The sequence below is a fragment of the Chrysemys picta genome, chromosome 20, assembly GCF_011386835.1.
Source record: "Chrysemys picta bellii isolate R12L10 chromosome 20, ASM1138683v2, whole genome shotgun sequence".
NCBI lineage: Eukaryota > Metazoa > Chordata > Testudines > Emydidae > Chrysemys > Chrysemys picta.
In genome coordinates, this window is record NC_088810.1 from 2,709,323 (window position 1) to 2,732,848 (window position 23,526).

General features: G+C 46.8%; 2 protein-coding genes across 3 annotated transcripts in view; both read left to right on the forward strand.

Moving 5' to 3' along the window:
• The window catches only part of LOC101947108 (interferon-inducible GTPase 5-like), a 370,729-nt gene that overhangs the window by 195,054 nt on the left and 152,149 nt on the right, over positions 1-23,526 (forward strand). The gene's annotated exons all lie outside the window — the stretch shown is intronic.
• LOC101947742 (interferon-gamma-inducible GTPase 10-like) overlaps positions 1-23,526 on the forward strand; it is a 54,017-nt gene that overhangs the window by 23,684 nt on the left and 6,807 nt on the right. Inside the window, exons 3-4 of the mRNA XM_065573948.1 lie at positions 11,887-12,651; positions 17,875-18,015. Of these exons, the coding sequence (XP_065430020.1) occupies positions 11,887-12,651; positions 17,875-18,015 (906 nt within the window). The remainder of the gene's footprint in view (positions 1-11,886; positions 12,652-17,874; positions 18,016-23,526) is intronic.

The window sequence follows — 23,526 nt, forward strand, 5'->3', positions numbered from 1 at the left end:
CAGAGGAGGAGAAGGACCTCGGAGTATTGGTTGATCACAGGATGACTATGAGCCACCAATGTGATATGGCCATGAAAAAAGCGAATGTGGTCTTGGGATGCATCAGGCAAGGTATTTCCTGTAGAGATAAGGAGGTGTTAGTACCATTATACAAGGCACTGGTGAGACCGCATTTGGAATACTGTGTGCAGTTCTGGTCTCCCATGTGTAATAAGGATGAATTCAAATTGGAACAGGTACAGAGAAGGGCTACTAGTAATGATCCGAGGAATGGAAAACCTGCCTTATGAAAGGAGACTCAAAGAGCTTGGCTTGTTTAGCCTAACCAAAAGAAGGCTGAGGGGAGATATGATTGCTCTCTATAAATAGATCAGAGGGATAAATAAAGTATTGAGAAATGTTATCTCTGCATTTCGTCCTGAGGTGACATGTACCCAGTCAATATGGGGATAATTGAAATCCCCCACTATTATTGAGTTCTTTATTTTGATAGCCTCTCTAATCTCCCTTGGCATTTCATCGTCACTATCACTGTCCCGATCAGCTGGTCGATAATAGATCCCTACTGTTATATTCTTATTAGAACATGGAATTACTATCCATAGAGATTCTATGGAACATGTGGATTCCCTTAAGATTTTTACTTCATTTGATTCTATATTTTCTTTCACATATAATGCCACTTCTCCCCCCTCTCCCCGCACTACCTGTTCTGTCCTTCCAATATATTTTACACCCCGGAATGATTATGTCCCATTGATTGCCTTCACTTCACCAGGTTTCTGTGATGCCTCTTATATCAATATCCTCCTTCAACACAAGGCACTCTAGTTCTCCCATCTTATTATTTAGACTTCTAGCATTTGTGTACAGCACTTTAAAAACTTGTCACTGTTTATTTGTCTGCCCTTTTCTGAGGCGTCAGATTCTTTTTTATGTGAATGTTTCTCGTCTGATCTGGCCCCTACTTTATCCTCTTCCATCCTCTCCTCCCGACTATAACCTAGAGAATCTCTATCATTAGACTCTCCCCTAAGAGAAGTCTCTGTCCGAGCCACATGCTCCTCTGCAGCAGTTGGCTTTCCCCCATCTCCTAGTTTAAAAACTGCTCTACAACCTTTTTAATGTTTAGTGCCAGCAGTCTGGTTCCACTTTGGTTTAGGTGGAGCCCATCTCTCCTGTATAGGCTCCCCCCATCCCAAAACTTTCCCCAGTTCCTAATGAATGTAAACCCCTCCTCTCTACACCATCGTCTCATCCACGCATTGAGACTCTGAAGCTCTGCCTGCCTACCTGGCCCTGCGCGTGGATCTGGGAGCATTTCTGAGAATGCCACCATAGAGGTCCTGGATTTCAGTCTCTTCCCTAGCAGCCTAAATTTGGCCTCCAGGACGTCTCTCCTACCCTTCCCTATGTCATTGGTACCTACATGTACCACGACCACCGGCTCCTCCCCAGCACTACACATAGGTCTGTCTAGATGCCTCAAGAGATCCGCAACCTTCGCACCAGGCAGGCAAGTCACCATACGGTTCTCCCGGTCATCACAAACCCAGCTATCTACGTTTCTAATGATCGAATCTCCCATTACTAATACCTGCCTTTTCCTAGTGACTGGAGTTCCCTCCCCCAGAGAGGTAAACTCAGTGCGAGAGGCAACCCCAGCACCGTCTGGAAGGAGGGTCCCAACTATGGGAAGGTTTCCCTCTGCTCCCGTTGACTGCTCTGCTTCCCTGAGCCTTTCATCCTCCTTAACTGCGCAGGGGCTGTCTGACCAGAGATGGGACAAATCTACAGTGTCCCAGAAAGCCTCATCAACATACCTCTCTGCCTCCCTTAGCTCCTCCAGTTCTGCCACACTAGCCTCCAAATCCTGTACGCAGTCTCTGAGGGCCAGGAGCTCCTTGCACCGAATGCACACATACGCCACCCGCCCACAGGGCAGGTAATCATACATGCTACACTCAGTGCAATAAACTGGATAGCCCCCACTCTGCAGCTGGGCTTCTCCCTGCATTGTCTCCTACTGCTACCAAGGTTAATGACAGGGGTTTTTGTTTAAATCAAGACGTTTTGATTATAGTTTAGTGTAAAGGTTTTAAAGAATGGCAAGTGTACCTTGCCTCTTTCCCAACTCCCTCTCAAAACTCCCTGTTAGCGGCCCCTGGTTGTTCGCTCACTGCTTTATAAAGCCTTGGCCTTCTTGATAGCCCCACCCCCTGACTAAGGCTCAACCAATGAACAGAGGCTTCTAGATTTCAAACCTCGTTGACAAGCTCACAGCTTCCAATTGCTGGACACAGCACACGGTCCTTCAAACAAACAACCAAACAGACAGACAAACATAAGCTCAGCACACAGCAAGTAACCCCCAAACACAAACAAACACACTACAGACAGCCACTTACCCCAAGGGTCCCGTATTTGCTCCTCCTTCACCTGGAGAACTCCCTCTCGAAACTCCCTGTTAGCAGTACCAGTGTGGGGGGCAGCATTGCGAGCAGCTGGTAGTTTGGGGTGAGTTGTCCCTGGTGGGCACAGAGAAGGATCCCCCCCCTCGCACGATACACACACATGTGGGGGATTCACCCTATGCCCTCGGGGTAACCCGAACCCGACCCAACCTGACCTCATTCTTAGTGAGTAAAGTGTCTTAGGCATCAGGCTCCAGGAGAGGGCTCCTGGCTGTGAATTCCAAGGAGAGGGAGGAGCCTAACTCCATTAGGCCACACCCCTCTCCTCGGCATTTCTAGCACTCTGCAGACTGGTTTCTGTGGGTCCCATTCTCAGGCGCCCCTCTCCCCATGTACTGTAAAGATAGCCTATTCACATCAAAGCTGAGCTTTGCAAGGCTGAGTCTAGCCCAGTGTGTGGCTTTTCCCGAGCGGTGCAGTAAGTCAGTGGCCGAGCTGGGTGTAGATTTGAAAAATCCTGACCGTCTTTCCCCTCCCCGACGCTATAACCACTAGACCATAGTCCCCTCTCTGCGGAACCCAGGAGTCCTGATTCTCAGCTACCCTCCTGCTGTAACTAGGGTGACCAGATGTCCAGATTTTATGGGGACAGTCCTGATATTTGGGGCTTTGTCTTGTATAGGCACCTATTACCCCTCACCTCCTGTCCTGATTTTTCACACTTGCTGTTTGGTCACCCTAGCTGTAACTGCTAGACCCAACTGCCCTCCCGGAGCTGGAACCTAGAAATCCTGACCCCTGGTCCCCAACGCTCTAGTCCACTGACCCCACTGCCCTCACTACAGAAGTAACCCAGGGGATCCAATTCCCAGAACCCGCCTTTTCCCCCCAAATTCTAATATGCCCAGGGGGTGCTCAACCCTCGGCACTGCCCCAACTCCACTCCTTCTGTGTATTTTGATGCACTAACACAGAATAAAAATTTGGTCCCTGGCCCAAAGAGCTGTGACAATCTGAGTTTAAGACAAGTGATGATAGACGGAGGAGCTCAGGGAAACAATAAGACGATATCAGTCAGTGTTAGTGCTGGTGAAATATTTTGGCCAAAATCAGAGGGGTAGCCGTGTTAGTCTGAATCTGTAAAAGCAACAGAGGGTCCTGTGGCACCTTTAAGACTAACAGAAGTATTGGGAGCATAAGCTTTCGTGGGTAAGAACCTCACTTCTTCATCTGAAGAATTTCCAGCATCTGAAGAAGTGAGGTTCTTACCCACGAAAGCTTATGCTCCCAATACTTCTCTTAGTCTTAAAGGTGCCACAGGACCCTCTGTTGCTTTTGGCCAAAATGTTCTTCGTCGAAAAATGCAGATTCAGTTTGACTGAAAAGCTTCATGAACGGACATGGATTTCAGCGAATTGTTTCAGTCACTCCCCAAGCCACCCTACAAATGCCAAAGAAGTTTAAACATTTCCTTTAGATCTTTTTCTGAGCCATCAGCAAACAGAGCAAACAATTATCCACACAACGCCAGTCAGCATGAGAGACTGGGGAGGTGGGAGGGTGCGCCCCTGCTCCCTAACCATTGTCAGGCTGTTTGTAGGCACATGGCAAAGGAGATTGTGAAGGTAGGAGTGAAGGGGGATAATTTGCAGGTGTGCACAAAACCCAGTTTCTCTGGACACAGTATAAATACACAACAGCGGGCAGTTTCCTAGTTCAGAAATCGGCCAGGCAGTCTTATGTTACATGTATGTTATGTAACTGTGTCTATACCATTTGTGGATGGAGTCCAGTAATTTCCAGCATCTGGCTGGTTATTTCTGGCTGGATGCTGACATCTCAAGCACTTTCTCTTTTGGCATAATACGCAAAGCTGATAATCTGCACCACTGAACCGTTTCTGTTTTGCTGGTGATGGCAAACCAGTTTGAAGCTCTCCCTCCATTGACTGTGATCTGTAACATTACAGACACTCAGCAGGTCTCATGTTCCGAGCGTTAACTGCTAACACCGCGCTGCCAGCCGAGGGCCACAATTTAAATGTGTGAGGGCTGCATGTTTGACTTGCCTGTGTTAAAGTATAATTAAATCAACATTGATTTTTAAACATTTCCTCGAATATCCAGGCTTTTTATACCACCTCACATGACCTCAGAAGCAAATTAGGGAAATACAGCCCAGAGGATACTATTATAAGGTGGATGTACAACTGGCTGGAATACCGTACTCAGAGATTAGTTATCAATTGTTCACTGTCAAGCTGGAAGATCATATCGAGTGGGATCCCATAGGGATCTGTTTTGGATCTGGGACTATTCAATATCTTCATCAATGATTTAGATAATGGCATAGAGACCATACTTATAAAGTTTGTGAACCATACCAAGCTGGGAGGGGTTGCAAATACTTTGGAGGATAGGATTAAAATTCAAAATGATCTGGACAAACTGGAGAAATGGTCGGAAATAAACAGGATGAAATTCAATAAGGACAAGTGCAAAGTACCACTCTTAGCAAAGAATAATCAATTGCGCATATTCAAAATAGGAAATAACTGCCTAGGAAGGAGCACTGCAGAAGAGGGTCTGGGTTACAGCAAATCACAAACTAAATATGGGTCAACAATACTCTTGCAAAAAAAAAAAAAAGCATGAGCAGGAGTGTTGTGTGATTTTTCCACTCTACTCAGCACAGATAAGGCTTCAGCTGGAGGACTGTATCCAGTTCTTGGCACCACACTTGGGGAAAGATGTGGACAAATTGGAGAAAATCTAGAGGAGAGCAACAAAAAATATTAATGGCCTGTGAGGAAAGAATGAAAAAAAACTGGGTTTGTTTAGTCTGGAGAAGCGAAGATTGAGGGGGGACCTGGTAAGTCTTCAAGTACATAAAAGGCTGTTATAAATAGCGGGGTGGGAAATTGTTCTACTGAGTCACCGAGGACAGGACAAGAAGCAATGGCTTAAATTGGAACAAGGGAAATTTAGACATTAGGAAAAGCTTCCTAACTGTTAGGATAGTTAAGCACTGGAATAAATTGCCCAGGGAGGTTGTGGAATCTCGGTCATTGGAGGTTTTTAAGATTAGACAAACACCTGTCAGGGACGGTCTAGATCAGGGGTGGCCAACCTGAGCCTGAGAAGGAGCCAGAATTTACCAATGTACGTTGCCAAAGAGCCACAGGAATATGTCAGCAGCCCCCATCAGCTCCCCCCACTGCTCCCAGCACCTCCCACTCAACGGCAGTCCCACCAATCAGCACCTCCCCCTCCTTCCTTTCCTCCCCACACCTCCCGATCAGCTGTTTCGTGGCGTGCAGGAGGCTTTGGGGGGGAGGGGAAGGAACGAGAGCACGGCAGGCTCAGGGAAGGGGGCAGGAAGGGGTGGAGTGGGGGCAGGGCCTGTAGCATAGCCAGGGGTTGAGCAGTGAGCAGCCCCCGGCACATTGGAAAGTTGGCACCTGTAGCTCCAGGCCCGGAGTCGGTGCCTATACAAGGAGCCGCATATTAACTTCTGAAGAGCCGCATGTGGGTCTGGAGCCACAGGTTGGTCACCCCTGGTCTAGATCACAGCTTCTCAAATTGAGGGGGTGTGTGACCCATCGGGGGGGGGGGGGTCACAAGCTGCCCAGCTCTGAAGGCAGCGCTGTCGCCAGCAGCAGCGCAGAAGTAAGGGTGGCAATGGAGCGCTAAGTCTGCCGTGAAAAGCGACACTGACAATGCTTCTTCGCAACCCCAGTATTAAACAGTAACTACTGGGGAAAAAACAATAATTCTATAAACATGTGTTTTAGTCTTAACTTAAAAGTGGTGAGAAAAGGTAAATTCATTTTAAACAATAGGGTTCTACATTTAGCATTTAAAATAATGTTAAATATAAAAAAATGTGTTTTTAATTTATAGGGGGGGGGGGAAGTCATACTCAGGGGCTGGCTTTGTGAAAGGGGTTGCCAATACAAAAAGTTTGAGAACCGCTGGTCTGAAGGAAGGACAGAGTCGCTGGGGCAGGGGGCTGCGCTGTCACTGTGAGGTGAGGGATGGACGTACCGTGAGATCCAGCGCTGAGCTTGGTAGCCTGCGGCAGTCGCCGTGCACGGGGCCTTCTTGCTGCAGGGATTGTCAGTGGTCTGGTGGCGTAGGGACTGGGGTCTCCAGGGCTCACTGAGGGGTAAGTGACAGCAACATCTCAACTCCTCGGGGCAGGGCTAAAAGGGTGGGAACATTGTGCAAGTCTGGGGTGAGTTGAGTGGAGTAGGCTGATATTAAAGGGCGGTTACGAGGAGGACCGGGATCAATTGTTCCCCATGGCCACTGAAGGCAGGACAAGACACAATGGGTTTCATCTGTGGGAAAGGAGATATAAGGTTCATATTAGGAATAATTTTGTAACTTACTGACTAAGGACAGGTTTCAGAGCACTAGCTGTGTTAGTGTGTATCAGCAAAAAGAACAAGAAGTACTTCCTTGTTCTTTTGACTAAGGACAGTTCAGCTCTGGAATCTGCTTCTAAAGGCGGTTGTGGGATCCTCACCACTGGAGGTTTTTAAGACCAGGTTGGACAAACCCCTCTCAGGGCTGGTCTAGATTTAGTTGGTCCTGACTCAGAGCGGGGGCTGGACTGGACGACCTCGCGAGGTCCCTTCCAGCCGGACGTTGCTGTGGTTCTGGGCCAGTCTCAGCAGGGCGCCTGTGCCCCGCATGGAGCTGCCTGCCCCAGTGCCCAGCCCAGCCCCAGGGCGTTGTGGCCAGTCCTGTCCAGCAGCAGTTCAGGGAGCCGGTCAGCAGAGACCTGGTTCATCCTGACTGTGACTCTGGTGCTGCCATTTTCCATGTAGCAGCCAGTCCCCCCCAAAGCACCTTGGCCCCGTACCGCAGACATAGCACTGCCCGCCGCTCTGTGCCAGGGCAGGGCTTGGGCAGATGGCATTTATGGGGTGCTGAACTTAAAAGTGAACATGCTGTCCCCACTGCACCTTGGACCCCCTCTGTGGTGTGCTCCAGGATGCCCTCTTAGGTCTCAGGCCTTTCTGGGCAGGGACCAAGGCCGTGTTTCACCAGTGACTAGGCAGCTTTCCCAGAGCAAGGCACGGTTATTTTGTGATAAAATCCTTACAGAGAACACACATTAAATAAACAATACAACGTCTAAACACACCAGGAGTTTCTACTTTCCACCTGGGGGTTGGTACGTCAAAGTCCTTCCAATATGCAGGAGAATTTGTTCTGCCTTGGTCAAAGGACCATGTCCATTTGTTGGAGCAAGGCCCCCCTCTGTCAGTTTAAACTCAGCCTTTTATACCAAGCAAAAAGCCCTCTTGGGACTCTCAGACCCAATCTGAACCAGTTTATGCAATTCTTCCCGGGGTGGTATTCTCTGGAGCTATTTACCTGTCCCTTCCTGGCTGGTTCCTCTGCACATAACTTTTACAAGAGTGATACAGGATCACAGAGATTCAGATAACAATCATAAACTTAAGACATATGCCTGCTTTGGAGATTCCTTTGGTGTCCTACTCCCATTTGAGACCCTAAAAGGCTAGTAGTGCCCACCCTGTGTTACTTCTATGCATAGAAACATCCCCCCTCTTTCTATTCCACTGAGTACAGAGAAGGGAAATCTGCTTTAATCTCACTTCCCCACCACAGAGATGGCTGCATTTCAGTGCTGGGCAAACAATCTCGGTACAGTGTTCCTGGTGGCTGTTATCTGGGAGACATGATTTCATGAGAACATAAGAACGGTCATACTGGGTCAGACCAAAGGTCCATCAAGCCCAGTATCCTGTCCTCTGACAGTGGCCAATGGCAGGTGCCCCAAAGGACTGACAACACTCTAGACTTGTGGGGAAAGTCCTGCTTATTCTCCTCCCTGGACTTGACCAGCGGCTACTGGCAAATAGAAATGGAGGTGCACTCCAATGAAGATGGCATTCAACACCGTGAGAACATAAGAATGGCCATATGGGTTGAGACCAAAAGTCCATCTAGCCCAGTATTCTGTCTTCCAACAGTGGCCAATGCTTCAGAGGGAATGAACAGAATGGGTCATCATCAAGTGATCCATGCCCTGTCAGCTAATCCCAGCTTCTGGGAAACAGAGGCTAGGGACACCATTCCTGCCCATCCTGGCTAATAGCCATTGTTGGACTTATCTTACATGAATCTATCTAGCTCCTTTTTGAACCCATTATAGTATTGGCCTTCACAACACCCTCTGGCAAGGAGTTCCAGAGGTTGACAGTGAGTTGCATGAAAAAAATACTTTCTTGTGTTTGTTTTAAACCTGCGACCTATTAATTTCATTTGGTGGCGCCTTGTTCTTGCATTATGCGAAGGAGTAAATCATACTTCCTTTTTTACTTTCTCTATACCACTTATGATTTTATAGACCTATATCATATTCCCCTTTAGTCAACTCTTTTTGAAGCTGAAAAGTTCCAGTCTTTATTAATCTCTCCTCATACAGAAGCCGTTCTATATCCTTACTCATTTTTGCTCCCCTTTTCTGACCCTTTTTCAATTCCAATATATCTTTTTTGAGATGGGGCGACCACATCTGCACGCAGTATTCAAGGTGTGGGCGTAACATGGATTTATATAGAGGCAATATGATATTTTCTGTCTTATTATCTATCCCTTTCTTGATGATTCCCAACATCCTGTTTGCTTTTTTCACTGCTGCTGCACATTGAGTGGATAATTTCAGAGAACTATCCACAGTGACTCCTAGATCTCTTTCTTTAGCAGTAACAGCTCATTTAGACCCCATCATTGTATACATATAGTTGGGATTATGTTTTCCAATGTGCATAACTTTGCATTTATCAACATTAAATTTCATCTCCCATTTTGTTCCCCAGTCACACAGTTTTGAGAGATCCTTTTGTAGCGCTTCGCAGTCTGATTTAGACTTAAGTATCATGAGTAATTTTGTATGATCTGCAAATTTTGCCACTTCACTGTTTACCCCTTTTTCCAGATCGTTTATGAATATATTGAATAGGACTGTTCCCAGTACAGACCCCTGGGGGACACCACTATTTACCTCTCTCCATTCTGAAAACTGACCATTTATTCCTACCCTTTGTTTCCTATCTTTTAACCAGTTACCGACCCATGAGAGAACCTTCCCTCTTATCCCAGGACAGTTTACTTTGCTTAAGAGCCTTTGGTGAGGAACGTTGTCAAAGGCTTTCTGAAAATCTAAATACACTCTATCCACTGGATCCCCCTTGTCCACATGCTTGTTGACCTCCTCAAAGAATTCTAGTAGATTGGTGAGGAGTGATTCCCCTTTACAAAAAACATATTGACTATTTCCCACCAAATTATGTTCATATATGTGTCTGACAATTTTGTTCTTTATGGAATTTCCCTTTACGGAATCTGTGCTGAATAGACCCTGTCACAGTATGACATCCCAAGAGCTATTTTCAATTGTTGTCTCAACCCATTTCCCAGTTGTCTCTCACTTTTTACTTTTTACCCTTTTTTCCAGTTGTAAGAAGCAAAAGAAAGGGAGGGGAGGTGTATTTTCCCCACAATCTGTCAGTTTCCCCTCCTTTTTTGCTCCCTTTTCCAGTGGGAAAAGATCAGCTCTACCTAACTACCTAACTGGCATCATGGTGGGTGTCTGCTACAGACCACCAGACCAGGAGGATGAGGTAGACGAGGTTTTTTTCAGACAACTAACAGAAGTTTCCAGATCACAGGCCCTGGTTCTCATGGGGGACTTCAGTCACCCTGACATCTGCTGGGAGAGCAATACAGCGGTGCACAGACAATCCAGGAAGTTTTTGGAGAGTGTTGGGGACAACTGCCTGGTGCAAGTGCTGGAAGAACCAACTAGGGGTCGTGAGCCTCTTGACCTGCTGCTCATAAACAGGGAAGAATTGGTAGGGGAAGTAGAAGTGGGTGGCAACTGGGGCAGCAGTGACCATGAGATGGTCGAGTTCAGGATCCTGACAAAAGGAAGAAAGGAGAGTAGCAAAATATGGATCCTGGACTTCAGAAAAGCAGACTTTGACTTCCTCAGTGAACTGATGGGCAGGATCCCCTGGGAGAATAACATGAGGGGGAAAGTGGTCCAGGAGAGCTGGCTGTATTTTAAAGAAGCCTCATTGAGGTTGCAGGAACAAACCATCCTGATGTGCAGAAAGAATAGTAAATATGGCAGGCGACCAGCTTGGCTTAACAGTGAAATCTTTGGTGTGCTTAAACACAAAAAGGAAGCTTACAAGAAGTGGAAACTTTCACAGATGACTAGGGAGGAGTAGAAAAATATTTCTCGAGCATATTTTTATGCTCGAGCAATATTTTATTAATATGCAGGGGTATAATCAGGAAGAGCAAAGCATAATGGGAATTGCAGCTAGCAAGGGATGTGAAGGGTAACAAGAAGGGTTTCTACAGGTAGGTTAGCAACAAGAAGAAGGTCAGGGAAAGTGTGGGCCCCTTACTGAATGGAGGAGGCAACCTAGCACCAGAGGATGTTGAAAAAGCTGAAGTACTCAATGCTTTTTTCGCATCTGTCTTCGCAGACAAGGTCAGCTCCCAGACTGCTGCACTGGGCAGCACAGTATGGAGAGGAAGTGAGGCGCCCTTAGTGGTGAAAGAACAGGTTAAGGACAACTTAGAAAAGCTGGACATGCACAAGTACGTGGGACCAGATCTAATGTATCCGAGGGAGCTGAGGGAGTTGGCTAATGTGATTGCAGAGCCATTGGCCATTATCCTTGATAACTCATGGAGGTCCCAAATGATTGGAAAAAGGCAAAGATAGTGCCCATATTTTAAAAAGGGATAACTGGCTCTGTGGATATGGGGAAAGGGGTAGACATGATATATCTTGACTTTAACTAAACTTTTGATACGGTCTTCCACAGTATTCATGCCAGCAAGTTAAAAAGTATGGATTGGATGAATGAACTATAAGGTGGATAGAAAGCTGGCTAGATCGTTGGGCTAAACGGGTAGTGATTAGTGGCTCGGTATCTAGTTGGCAGCCGGTATCAAGAGGAGTGCCCCAGGGTTCGGTCCTGGAGCCGGTTTTGTTCAACATCTTTATTAATGATCTGGATGATGGGATGAATTGCACCCTCAGCAAGTTCACGGATGACACTAAGCTGGGGGAAGAGGCAGGTACGCTGGAGGGTAGGCATAGGGGCCAGGGTGACCTAGACAAATTGGAGGATTGGGCCAAAAGAAATCTGATGAGGTTCAACAAGAACAAGTGCAGAGTCCTGCACTTAGGATGGAACAATCCCATGGACTGCTACAGGCTGGGGATCGACTGGCTAAGTGGCAGTTCAGAAAGTTTCAGTCTGTCACCAAAGCTCCTTTCCTTTCAGCTTTGCAGGTTTGTGTGTGATGAGTTATATGTCTGGGATATTTATATACTGGTCTCCAGCTTACAATGTGCTGGCGGCGCCTGTGGGGAGAACAAAACTAACCGTAACCATTTCTTTTCCCAGGGAGATGGCTGATCTCAAACGTACTGGTGGTGACCTATATAAAGAATATAGAAATACACTTCCTGGTATGTCTGTGGAACAAACTAAACAGATCGAGGCTGCTATCAAAACAGGAAACTTCTTAGAAGCAGCTTCTGTGGTGCAGACATTCAAGAATTTGTCAGGCATTGAGTTCAATATCGCCATCACGGGGGAGTCGGGATCTGGAAAATCATCTTTGGTCAATGCCATCCGGGGCCTGGGAAATGATGACGAAGGTGCTGCTGAGACCCGTGTGGTGGAAATGACCAAAGAACCAGTACCATATTGGCATCTTATGTGTCCCATGATGATTGTTTGGGACCTGCCGGCGATTGGGACCCCAGATTTTCAGCCAGATGCTTATCTGAAACAAGTGAAGTTCAGACGCTATGATGTCTTCATCATTATCGCTTCAGAAAGAAGCAGATTCTGCCACACCAAGCTAGCTCGGGAGATCCAGAAGATGGGAAAGAAGTTTTTCTTTGTACGCTCCAAAGTGGACTTGGACTTGTATAATGAGGAAAGCAAAGTGAGCATCAATGAAGAGAGAACCCTGGAGAAAATCAGAAATGACTGCGTCAACAACCTGTCCAGAATAGGAATGAGATCCCCACAGGTTTTCCTTGTGTCGAGTTGGGAATTTCAGAAATACGATTCTCCGCAGCTGCAGAAGACTTTGCTAAAGGAACTCTACCACCACAAGATGGAGACTTTCAAGGCCACTGAGGCCCCCAGCAGCAGTAGGTAAGAAACCATCCTTTGGTTTGTTCCTTGGTCACTATTTAGAAGGTGTTATAAATTTATTAATTGATTTAAAATAATATCAAGTGGGAAAAAACAGCAAAAATAAAGACCCTGTCCCGTATCGTCTGAGGGGCCAAATCTTGGAACCTGAAGGCAGACAGAATTCCTGTTGGCTGTGAAAGCGGCAGGGCTGAGCACCATACTCCTTACACAAGCCATCTAATAACCCTTCTTAAATAACTCCCGGTTTTCATTCACAGCCCAGACTATCCACGGCAGGATTTGGTTTCTAGACAGAGAACATTCACTCAATACTGTTGCCCCTTTGTCACCCAAATGGATAGTCAGAGTTCAAGGCCCCGGGATGTCCCAGTTGGGTGCAGAAAATGAGGTATTTTCTTGTATTGTCTTTGATGCAATCTTGTTTATTTACAAAGAAAGCCCAAAGTCCCGCTTCTCCAAATGCAGGAGAAACCAGAAACAAAAGAATAGTTTCTTAGCTTACAGCCCCAATCCTCTTTAGCTAACACCAGACGCAAAAACTCTCTCTCGAGCTTCTTCCAGGGTCATACACCCACCTCGCAGATCACTGCTCGGTTTTCCTGCTTTTTGTCTCTGGCTCTGAGTCTATCTCTGTTCTTCTTTGCAGCCCAGCTTGTCTTTTTCACACACCCACACTCAGGTGGTCACAACATCCAGTGGAACCCTCCTCCACATGGTGCTAGTTTGTAGACCAACTCTGTTTAGACATGTGTTAGCGGTGCCCCTTGACTATCCAACAACTATCTTAAGAGAAGGGCACATTCACACATCATGTTCATAACACCCACGACCACCTCTGGTTTGGCTCATCCTCCTGAGGAGACCTCGAATGGTGGCACCCAACACCCTATCCCAGACAGAGAGAAAAGGAACAATTTTACTGATTACAGAGCATACAAATTTAGCTATTTACATATGTGCAGGGCCCTTCTATCAGGACGGTTTCCCATCACCAACACACAAGAATTTTATATCTACCCAGATCTCCTTAGGGCTCTTCTCTCCTTTGATTTCCTTTCAGTTTGCTTCTAACTTAAGGGGTGTCTATTATTTCTGCAGAACTTGATGGCTGTGACAGTCTCTGCCCATTCTGTTGGAAGGGGGGGTTCATTACTGTCACAACTTTTTCAACCTCAACTTCCACAGCTACATTCTCAGTTTTGGAGGCAGCCAGTTGAGTTGCTTATTCTTTGTGGTTCAGATCCCCTGTTCTCCCCTTAGGGTCTCTGAACCCTGATTGTCTGGCCTCCTCGGGGCCACACTGTGCTTGCAGGCTCCTTGCTATGCCCCTGAATCTCTCTGTCTCTTGCCTGCACTCCAGCTAGTCTTTTTCACACGCACAAACAATACCCAGTGGAACATTACACAACATTTTCAGAAAGCTGCTGAGGGTAGGATTTGGGTTGTGCCTGGGATCAATGGCCCCACTGTGTCATCTTGAACCCCCGCACCCCCAGTTACTGTGACATCAGGCAGCCTGCAAACATGCTGGTTTGCAACTGAGCCCCAATCCCGCTCTGTCCCCTGAGATCACACGCCTCAGGTAATTTACTGTGTCACAGGAAAAATTGCAGCTTGCTGATTTCACCTTTAAGTTGGCTTGGTGTAGCCTCTCCAGCACAGCTCCCAGCTTCTGCAAGTGCTCCACAAACAGCCTCCCAATGACAATGGTGCCATCAACATACACTAGGCAAGATGTTTTCCACGGGTCTGCCAGCACAACATCCGTCAGCCTTTGAAACATTCCTGGGGTACTACAGAATCCAAAAGGCATGACAGGAAATTTTAAAAGGCTCTGTTTGCTGGCTCATAAAATTTAAAAGGTTGTAGAGCAGTTTTTTCATTAAGGGCTGGGATAAAGTAGACAGGTGCAGAGGAGCATGTGGTTCGGACAGAGACGTCCCTAAGTGGAGGATCTGTTAATGGAGATTCTCTATGTTTGAGTAAGGAGGAGAGGATGGAAGATGATAAAATATGGGTAGGATCCGATAAGAAAAAATCAAATGAAAACAAGACCCATTCAATTACATCGTTTAATGGCAGATAGCTAAAAAGTGACAATTTTAAACTGCTTATATACAAATGCTAGAAGTCTAAATAATAAGATGGGTGAACTAGAGTGCCTCGTATTAAATTAGGATATCGATGTAACAGGCATCACAGAAACTTGGTGGAATGAGGATAATCGATGGGACACAGTAATACCAGGGTACAATATATATCAAAAGGACAGAACCAGTCGTTCTGCTGGTGAAGTGGCACAATAAATGAAAGAAAGCGTAGAATCAAATGAATTAAAAATCTTAAATGAACCAAACTGAACCATAGAATCTCTATGGATAGTAATTCCATGTTCTAATAATAAAAATATTGCGGTAGAGATATATTACCGACCATCTGACCAGGATTGTGATAGTGACTGAAATGCTCAGGGAGATTATAAAGGCTATAAAAATGAAAAACTCAATAATAATGTGGATTTCAACTCTTCCTATATTGACTGGGTACATGTCACCTCAGGAAGAGATGCTGAGAGAAAGTTTCTTGAGATCTTAAATGACAGCTTCTTGGAGCAGCTGGTCCTGGAACCCACAAGAGCAGAAGCAATTCTTGATTTAGTCCTAAGTGGAGCACAGGATCTGGTCCAAGAGGTGAATATAGCTGAACCACTTGGAAATAGTGACCATAATATGATTAGATGTAATATCCCTGTGGCAGGGAAAACACCACAGTAATTTAATTTCAGAAAGGGGAACTGCACAAAAATGAGAAAGTTAGTAAAACAGAAATTGAAAGGTACAATGTCAAAATTGAAATCCTTGTAAGCTGCATGGAAAATTTTAAAGACACTTTAATAGAGGCTCAACTTGAACGTATACCCCAAATTAAAAAACATAGTAAAAGGATCAAAAAAGAGCCTCCGTGGCTAAGCAACAAAGTAAAAGAAGCAGCGAGAGGCAAAAAGGCATCCTTTAAAAAGTGGACGTTAAATCCTATTGAGGAAAATAGAAAAGACAAACTCTGGCAAGTGAAGTGTAAAAATATAATTGGGAAGGAAAGAATTTGAAGAAGAGCTAGCCAAAGACATAAAAAGTAAAATAAAAAAAATTGAGTAGATCAGAAGCAGGAATAAACAACCAGTTGGGCCACTGGATAATAGATGCTAAAGAAGCACTCAAGAATGATAAGGCCATTGCGAAGAAACTAAATTAATTCTTTACATCAGTCTTCATGGCTGAGGATGTGAGGGAGATTCCCAAACCTGAGCCATTCTTTTTAGGTGACAAATCTGAGGAACTGTCCCAGATTGAGATGTCAATACAAGAGGTTTTGGACCAGGACCGGGAACAGATGGTATTCACCCAAGAGTTCTAAAGGAACATGAATGTGAAATTCTACTAACTGTGATATATAACCTATAATTTAAATCAGCTTCTGTACCAGATGTCTAGAGGACAGCTAAGGTGATGCCATTTATTTTTAAAAGGCCCAAGAGGTGATCCTAGCAATTACAGGCTGGTAAGCCTGACTTCAGTACTGGGCAAACTGGATGAAACTATAGTAAAGAATAGAATTAAAAGACACATGGATGAACACGCTTTGTTGGGGAAGAGTCAACATGGTTTTTATAAAGGGAAATCATGCCTCACCAATCTAAGAGAACTCATTGAAGGGGTCAACAAGCATGTAGAAAAGGGGGATCCAGTGGATATAGCGCACTTAGATTTTCAGAAAGCCTTTGACAAGGTCCCTCACCAAAGGCAATTAAGCAAAGTAAGCTGTCATGGGATAAGAGAGAAGGTCCTTTCATGGAAAAGTAACTTCCTAAAAGATAAGAAACAAAGGGTAGGTATAAATAGACAGTTTTCAGAAGGGAGACAGGAAAATAGTGGTGTCCCCCAGGGATCTGCACTGGGACAAGTCCTATTCAACATATTCATAAATGATCTGGATAAGGAGGCAACCAGAAAGGTGGTGAAGTTTGCAGACGATACAAAAGGACTCTAGATAGTTAAGTCCCAGGTAGACTGCAAAGAGCTCCAAAGGGATCTCACAAACTGGGTGACTAGGAAACAAAATGGCAGATGAAATTCTGTGTTGATAGATGCAAAGTAATGCACATTGGAAAACATAATTCGAACTATACATATACAATGATGGGGTCTAAATTAGCTGTTGCCATTCTAGAAAGAGATCTTGGAGTCATTGTGGATAGTTCTTTGAAAACATCCACTCAATGTGCAGCGGCAGTCAAAAAAGCAAACAGAATGATGGGAATCATTAAGAAAGAGATAGATAAGAAGACAAAAATATCATATTTCCTCTATGTAAATCCATGGTATGCCCACATCTTGAATACTGCATGCAGATCTGGTCACCCCATATCAAAAAAGATATATTAGAATCGGAAATGGTTCAGAAAAGGGCAACAAAAATTATTAAGGGTATTGAGTAGCTGCCATATGAGGAGAGATTAATAACACTGGGACTTTCATCTTGGAAAGGAGATATGGGGATATGATAGAGGTCTATGAAATCATAACTGGTGTGGAGAAAGTACATAAAGAAGTGTTATTTATTCCTTCTCATAACACAAGAACTAGGGGATCAGCAGATGAAATTATTGGGCAGCAGCTTTAAAACAAACAAAAGGAAGTATTTCTTCACACAATGCACAGTCAACTTGTGGAACTCCTTGCCAGAGGATGTTGTGAAGGGCAAAACTATAACAGGGTTCAAACAAGAACTAGATAAGTTCATAGAGGATAGGTCCATCAAAGGCTATTAGCCAGGATGGGCAGGGATGGTGTCCCTAGCCTCTGTTTCCCAGAAGCTAGGCATGGGGGACAGGGCATGTATCACTTGATGATTACCTGTTCTGTTCATTCCCTCTGAAGCATTGGCCACTGTCGGAAGACAGGATACAGCTCTATATGGACTTTTGGTCTCAACCCATATCGCTGTTCTTATATTCTCACGGTGTTGAATGCCAGCTTCAGTCCATCATTGCAGTGCACCTCCACTTCTACTTGCCAGTAGCCTCTGGTCAAGTCCAGAAAGGAGAATAAGCAGGACTTTCCCCACAAGTCTAGAGTGTTGTCAGTCCTAGGAAAGGGACATGCATCCCTCATGGTAACGTCATTCAACACAAACAGGGCCTCTCCCTACCATTTGTTTCAGTTGTTTGCGTAAGTCTGTCGTGTGGCAGAAGGGGATCCAAGATGGTTCCAGTGCCACAGATCACTCATCTCCAGTCTCGAACCGGTGCTCTGTCAATCCTGTGCTCCTCAGGTCATGGTCCCAAGAGAAGAGGACATCAAGGTAATTTCCCAACAGGTTCCAGGCTGCCTGCCGTTTCCAGGTAACAGATTCCTCCTCCACAACCCCAGCTCCTGCCCAAGAGCTTCTCTCTCCCAAGGGTGTTTCAGTCCCATGTTCAGTCTGTCACGGTGATTCCCTCTTTTCCCAGTGCCTTGGAGCACTGCTGGTGCTTCGGTCATCACCTCTGGGTACACAGTCACCTCTGGGGGGACGTACCAAACACCATGCCCTGGCACATGACTTGGGCTTCTGCTGTCACATTGGAAACTTTCACTGGGACACTATCACCTGTGTCCTGGGGGCTGGGCCCTCTTCTCCTATAGCCATAGGTGCCGACTCTATGGGTACTCCAGGGCCGGAGCACACATGGGGAAAAAATGAGTGGGTGCTCAGCACCCACTGGCAGCCAGCTCCTCCTCTCCTACCCCAGCGCCTCCCGCCTGCTTGCTGCCCCGTTAATCAACTCCTCCCCCTACCTCCTCCCCAGCGCCTCCCACCCACCACGATCCGCTATTCCCCAGAAGGCAGGAGGCACTGGGAGGTAGGGGAAGGAGCGGGGACAGGGCATGCTCAGGAGAGAGGCAGAACTGGGCAGGAAGATGCAGGGTGGGGGCTTAGGGGAAGGGGTGGGTGGGGTGGGCTGTGGGGGGTAGAGGCAGGAAGAGGCAGGATGGGGTGAGAGTTGGATGAAGGGGTTGTGTGGGGGCAGGGCCTGGGGCGGAGCAGGGGGTTCAGCACTGCAGGGTGCTTTGGGTGGGGCAGCTGTGGGCTAGGCCGGGAAGGCTGGTCCAGGGTTGGGGGGAGCTGGGGCTGCACGGGTGCCTGGCTTGGGTGGGGCAGGGGAGGGTACGCTAGCCTTGGGCAAGGACCAGAGGCCACAATGGGGGGGCAACTGGGGGTGTGGAGCAGGGACCAGCAGCCACAATTGGAGCTGGGTTCCAGTGGGTATGGAAGGGGTGGGGTCTTGGGCAGAAGGGGCGGGGCTGGAGGTCTAGCCTCCCCAAGCCAGCCATTCACCCACCGCCCATGCCAGCAGGGCTTTCATCGACAAGGCCTAGCTGGTAAAGCACCTACTGTGCTGGCATCCGAGTCGTGGTAACCTGGCACGCAACCAGCGCCCTAGGGGTCTGATGTACTTGGGGAACCACAGTAATTACCCTGGTGTCTAAGGTGGGATGCCGGCTGGTAGATTTGGCTGACAAGGCTTAAGGGGCAGGAACCACAGGTGCGAGGGCTGCTTGGTGGGTGGAAATGACCAACCCTGACAATCAAAGTGTTCCCCTGAGCTCCGAGAGCAGAAATAGGGCAGTGCAGGTGGAGAGATGTGGCCACCCGGCTTCATGCCTGGAGCTCATATTGGGGATGGCCAGAGCTGGGCTGGCTGAAGCAATCTGCCTGTGTGAGTTGTCCAAGTAAATGGCTGGGGTGAGGCTTCGAAGCCGGATTTTCTTGGCCTGCTGCTCCAAGGCAAAGCCCAGGAGGTTTTTGAAGGACGGACACATGGTACCACAGGGAACATGCCTGTCAGGGGTGCCCCACGGCGATCTCTGGGTTGGATCCTGAGTGGAATCAAGCAGACAAGGAAATGGAGAATCTGTCAGTGATTTGGGGTGTGCCCTTTGGCACCTGGACACCAAGGCATTCCTGGACTATGATGTGGGATTTACTGGGCAGAGACCAGTTTGGGAGTCACACAGCTGGGAGAGAGATCCGGGCAGCTCGCTGTAAGGAGAGACCCAAAGCATGGAAGAGACACCCTCCCCTCTGCAGGATTGGTGTGGAGCTAGAACTAGCCTCATAGATGCTACAGGCATAGCATCTGGCTTCCTCCAGGTCAACCCACGGCTGCCCCACCCAAAGCCTCCTGCGGCCACCCCTCCCAGCCGAGCCACCAGCCCCAGCACCCCGCCAAGCCACCTCACTCCCCCCCGGAGCACGCCGCAGTACAGCCCCAACCCCAGAGCCCCCCGAGCGCTGGGCGACACCAGCCCCAGCAGGCTCTATGCAGGTAGGAGGCGGTCTAGCCTGGGATGAGCAGGGTGAACGGGGCCACCCCTGTCTATATGGGAAGGCAATGCCTTTCCTTGCCTTCATTACACACCGCCCATGCCTGCTGGGTCCCAGTAACCACTCAGACACATGGCTGAGGGAAACGTTTTTACTAGGGCTGACCGGAAAGGGGAAGGCTGCAGAGACCCTAGGGACAGAGGGTGAAACAGTTACAGTGCAGAGTGAGATGCAGTGGTTGCAGGCCGGTTCCTGTCTGAGTCCCTGGGGCAGTCCCGCCGACAGCCAGGGCTCTTCAGGCTCAGTGCCTGAGGTGCCCTCGCCAGTCCAGTCTCTAGTCCAGCAAACAGGAACTTGGCCAGGCTCAGTCAGTGTCTCTGTGCCCTGGCTCCCTGCCCAGCTGCTGCTGCTCCCTGACAAGTCCCTCAGGAACCTGCACCCAGCACTGATGTCGCACGCTCCGCCTGTTCCAAATGCAGCTCTGCCCACAGTTCCTGGGGCTTCTCTTCAGCTCCCTCCTGCCCTGCGGCTCCCACTGCCCAGCCACTTCCTGGGCCAGGCCCTTTCCCCCATTGGCCAGGGGAAGGGGAAGTGCAGTGGGGAAAGGGCCGAGGGGGTGTGCAGTCCCTGCTTTGCAGATCCAGCAAAGAATTCAGCTGAGATCGTCACCCCATCTCGAAAGAAGATATACTGGAATTGGAAAAGGTTCAGAAAAGGTCAACAAGAATGTTTAGGGGCATGGAATTGCTTCCGTATGAGGAGAGATTAATAAGATTGGGACTTTTCAGCTTGGAAAAGAGACGGTTAAGAGGGGATATGATAGAGGTTTATAAACTCATGACTGGTGTGGAGAAAGTAGATAAGGAAGTGTGATTTACTCCTTCTCATAACACAAGAACTAGGAGTCACCCAATAAAATTAATAGGCAGCAGGTTTAAAACATAAGAATATAAGAACGGCCACACTGGGTCAGACCAAAGGTCCATCCAGCCCAGTATCCTGTCTACCAACAGTGGCCAATGCCAGGTGCCCCAGAGGGAGTGAACCTAACAGGCAATGATCAAGTGATTTCTCTCCTGCCATCCATCTCCACCCTCTGACAGACAGAGGCTAGGGACACCATTCCTTACCCAGCCTGGCTAATAGCCATTAATGGACTTAACCACCATGAATTTATCCAGTTCTCTTTTAAACCTTGTTATAGTTCTAGTCTTCACAACCTCCTCAGGCAAGGAGTTCCCCAGGTTGACTCTGCGCTGCGTGAAGAAGAACTTCCTTTTATTTGTTTTAAACCTGCTGCCCATTAATTGCATTTGGTGACCCCTAGTTCTTATATTATGGGAATAAGTAAATAACTTTTCCTTATTCACTTTCTCCACACCACTCATGATTTTATATACCTCTAGCATATCCCCCCTTACTCTCCTCTTTTCCAAGCTGAAAAGTCCTAGCCTCTTTAATCTCTCCTCATACGGGACCCGATCCAAACCCCTAATTATTTTAGTTGTCCTTCTCTGAACCTTTTCTAATGCCTGTAAATCTTTTTTGAGATGAGGAGACCAAATCTGTATACCATTTTGTTGCCCAATCACTTAGTTTGGTGAGATCTTTTTGAAGTTCTTACAGTCTGCTTTGGACTTAACTATCTTGAGCAGTTCAGTATCGTCTGCAAACTTTGCCACCTCACTGGTTACCCCTTTCTCCAGATCATTTATGAATAAGTTGACTAGGATTGGTCCTAGGACTGACCCTTGGGGAATACCAGCAGTTACCCCTCTCCATTCTGAAAATTTACCATTATTCCTACCCTTTTGTTCCCTCTCTTTTAACCAGTTCTCAATCCATGAAAGCATCTTCCCTTTTATCCCATGACAACTTAATTTACGTAAGAGCCTTTGGTGAGGGATCTTGTCAAAGGCTTTCTGGAAATCCAATACACTATGTCCACTGGATCCCCCTTGTCCACATGTTTGTTGACCCCTTCAAAGAACTCTAATAGATTAGTAAGACGTGATTTCCCTTTACAGAAACCATGTTGACTTTTGCTCAACAATTTATGTTCTTCTATGTGTCTGACAATTTTATTCTTTACTATTGTTTCAAATAATTTGCCCGGTACTGATGTTAGACTTACTGTCTGTAATTGCCGGGATCACCTCTAGAGTCTTTTTTAAATATTGGTATTACATTAGTTATCTTCCAGTCATTGGGTACAGAAGCCGATTTAAAGGACAGGTTACAAACCATAGTTAATAGTTCTGCAATTTCACATTTGAGTTCTTTCAGAAATCTTGGGTGAATGCCATCTGGTCCCTAGGAAGCTGCTAAACAACCAGTGGGGCCACTGGATAATCGGGATGCTGAAAGAACGAGGAGTACTTGTGGCACCTTAGAGACTGACAAATTTATTTGGGCATAAGCTTTCGTGGCCTAAAACCCACTTCATAAGATGCATGGAGTGGAAAATACAGTAGGAAGATATATATATATATATATATATATATATACAGAGAACATGAAAAGATGGGGGTTGCCATACCAACTCTAACGAGATTAATCAATTAAGGTGGGGTATTATCAGCAGGAGAAAAAAACTTTTGTAGTGATAATCAGGATGGCCCATTTCAAATTAATTCCAGTTCTGCAGTTTCTCGTTGGAGTCTGTTTTTGAAATTTTTTTATTGAAGAATTGTGACTTTTAGGTCTGTAATTGAGTGTCCAGGGAGGTTGAAGTGTTCTCTGACTGGTTTTTGAATGTTATAATTCTTGACGTCTGATTTGTGTCCATTTATTCGTTTCCACAGAGACTGTCCAGTTTGGCCAATGTACATGGCAGAGAGGCATTGCTGGCACCTGATGGCATATATCACATTGGTAGATGTGCAGGTGAATGAGCCCCTGATGGTGTGGCAGAGGTGATTAGGTCCTATGATGGTGTCCCTTGAATAGATATGTGGACAGAGTTAGCACCGGGGTTTTTTGCAAGGATTGGTTCCTGGGTTAGTGTTTTTGTTGTGTTGTGTTTAGTTGCTGGTGAGTATTTGCTTCAGGTTGGGGGGCTGTCTGTAATCAAGGACTGGCCTGTCTCCCAAGATCTGTGAGAGTGAGGGATTGTCCTTCTGGATAGGTTATGATGTGCTGGAGAGGTTTTAGTTGGGGGCTGAAGGTGACGGCTAGTGGCGTTCTGTTACTTTCTTTGTTGGGCCTGTCCTGTAGTAGGTGACTTCTAGGTACTCTTCCGGCTCTGTCAGTCTGTTTCTTCACTTCAGCAGGTGGATATTGTAGTTTTAAGAATGCTTGACAGAGATCCTGTAAGTGTTTGTCTCTGTCTGAGGGACTGGAGAAAATGCGGTTGTATCTTAGAGCTTGGCTGTAGACAATGGATCGTGTGATGTGGTCTGGATGGAACCTGGAGGCATGTAGGTACGTATAGCAGTCAGTAGATTTCCGGTATAGGATGGTGTTTATGTGACCATCACTTATTAGCACTGTCGTGCCCAGGAA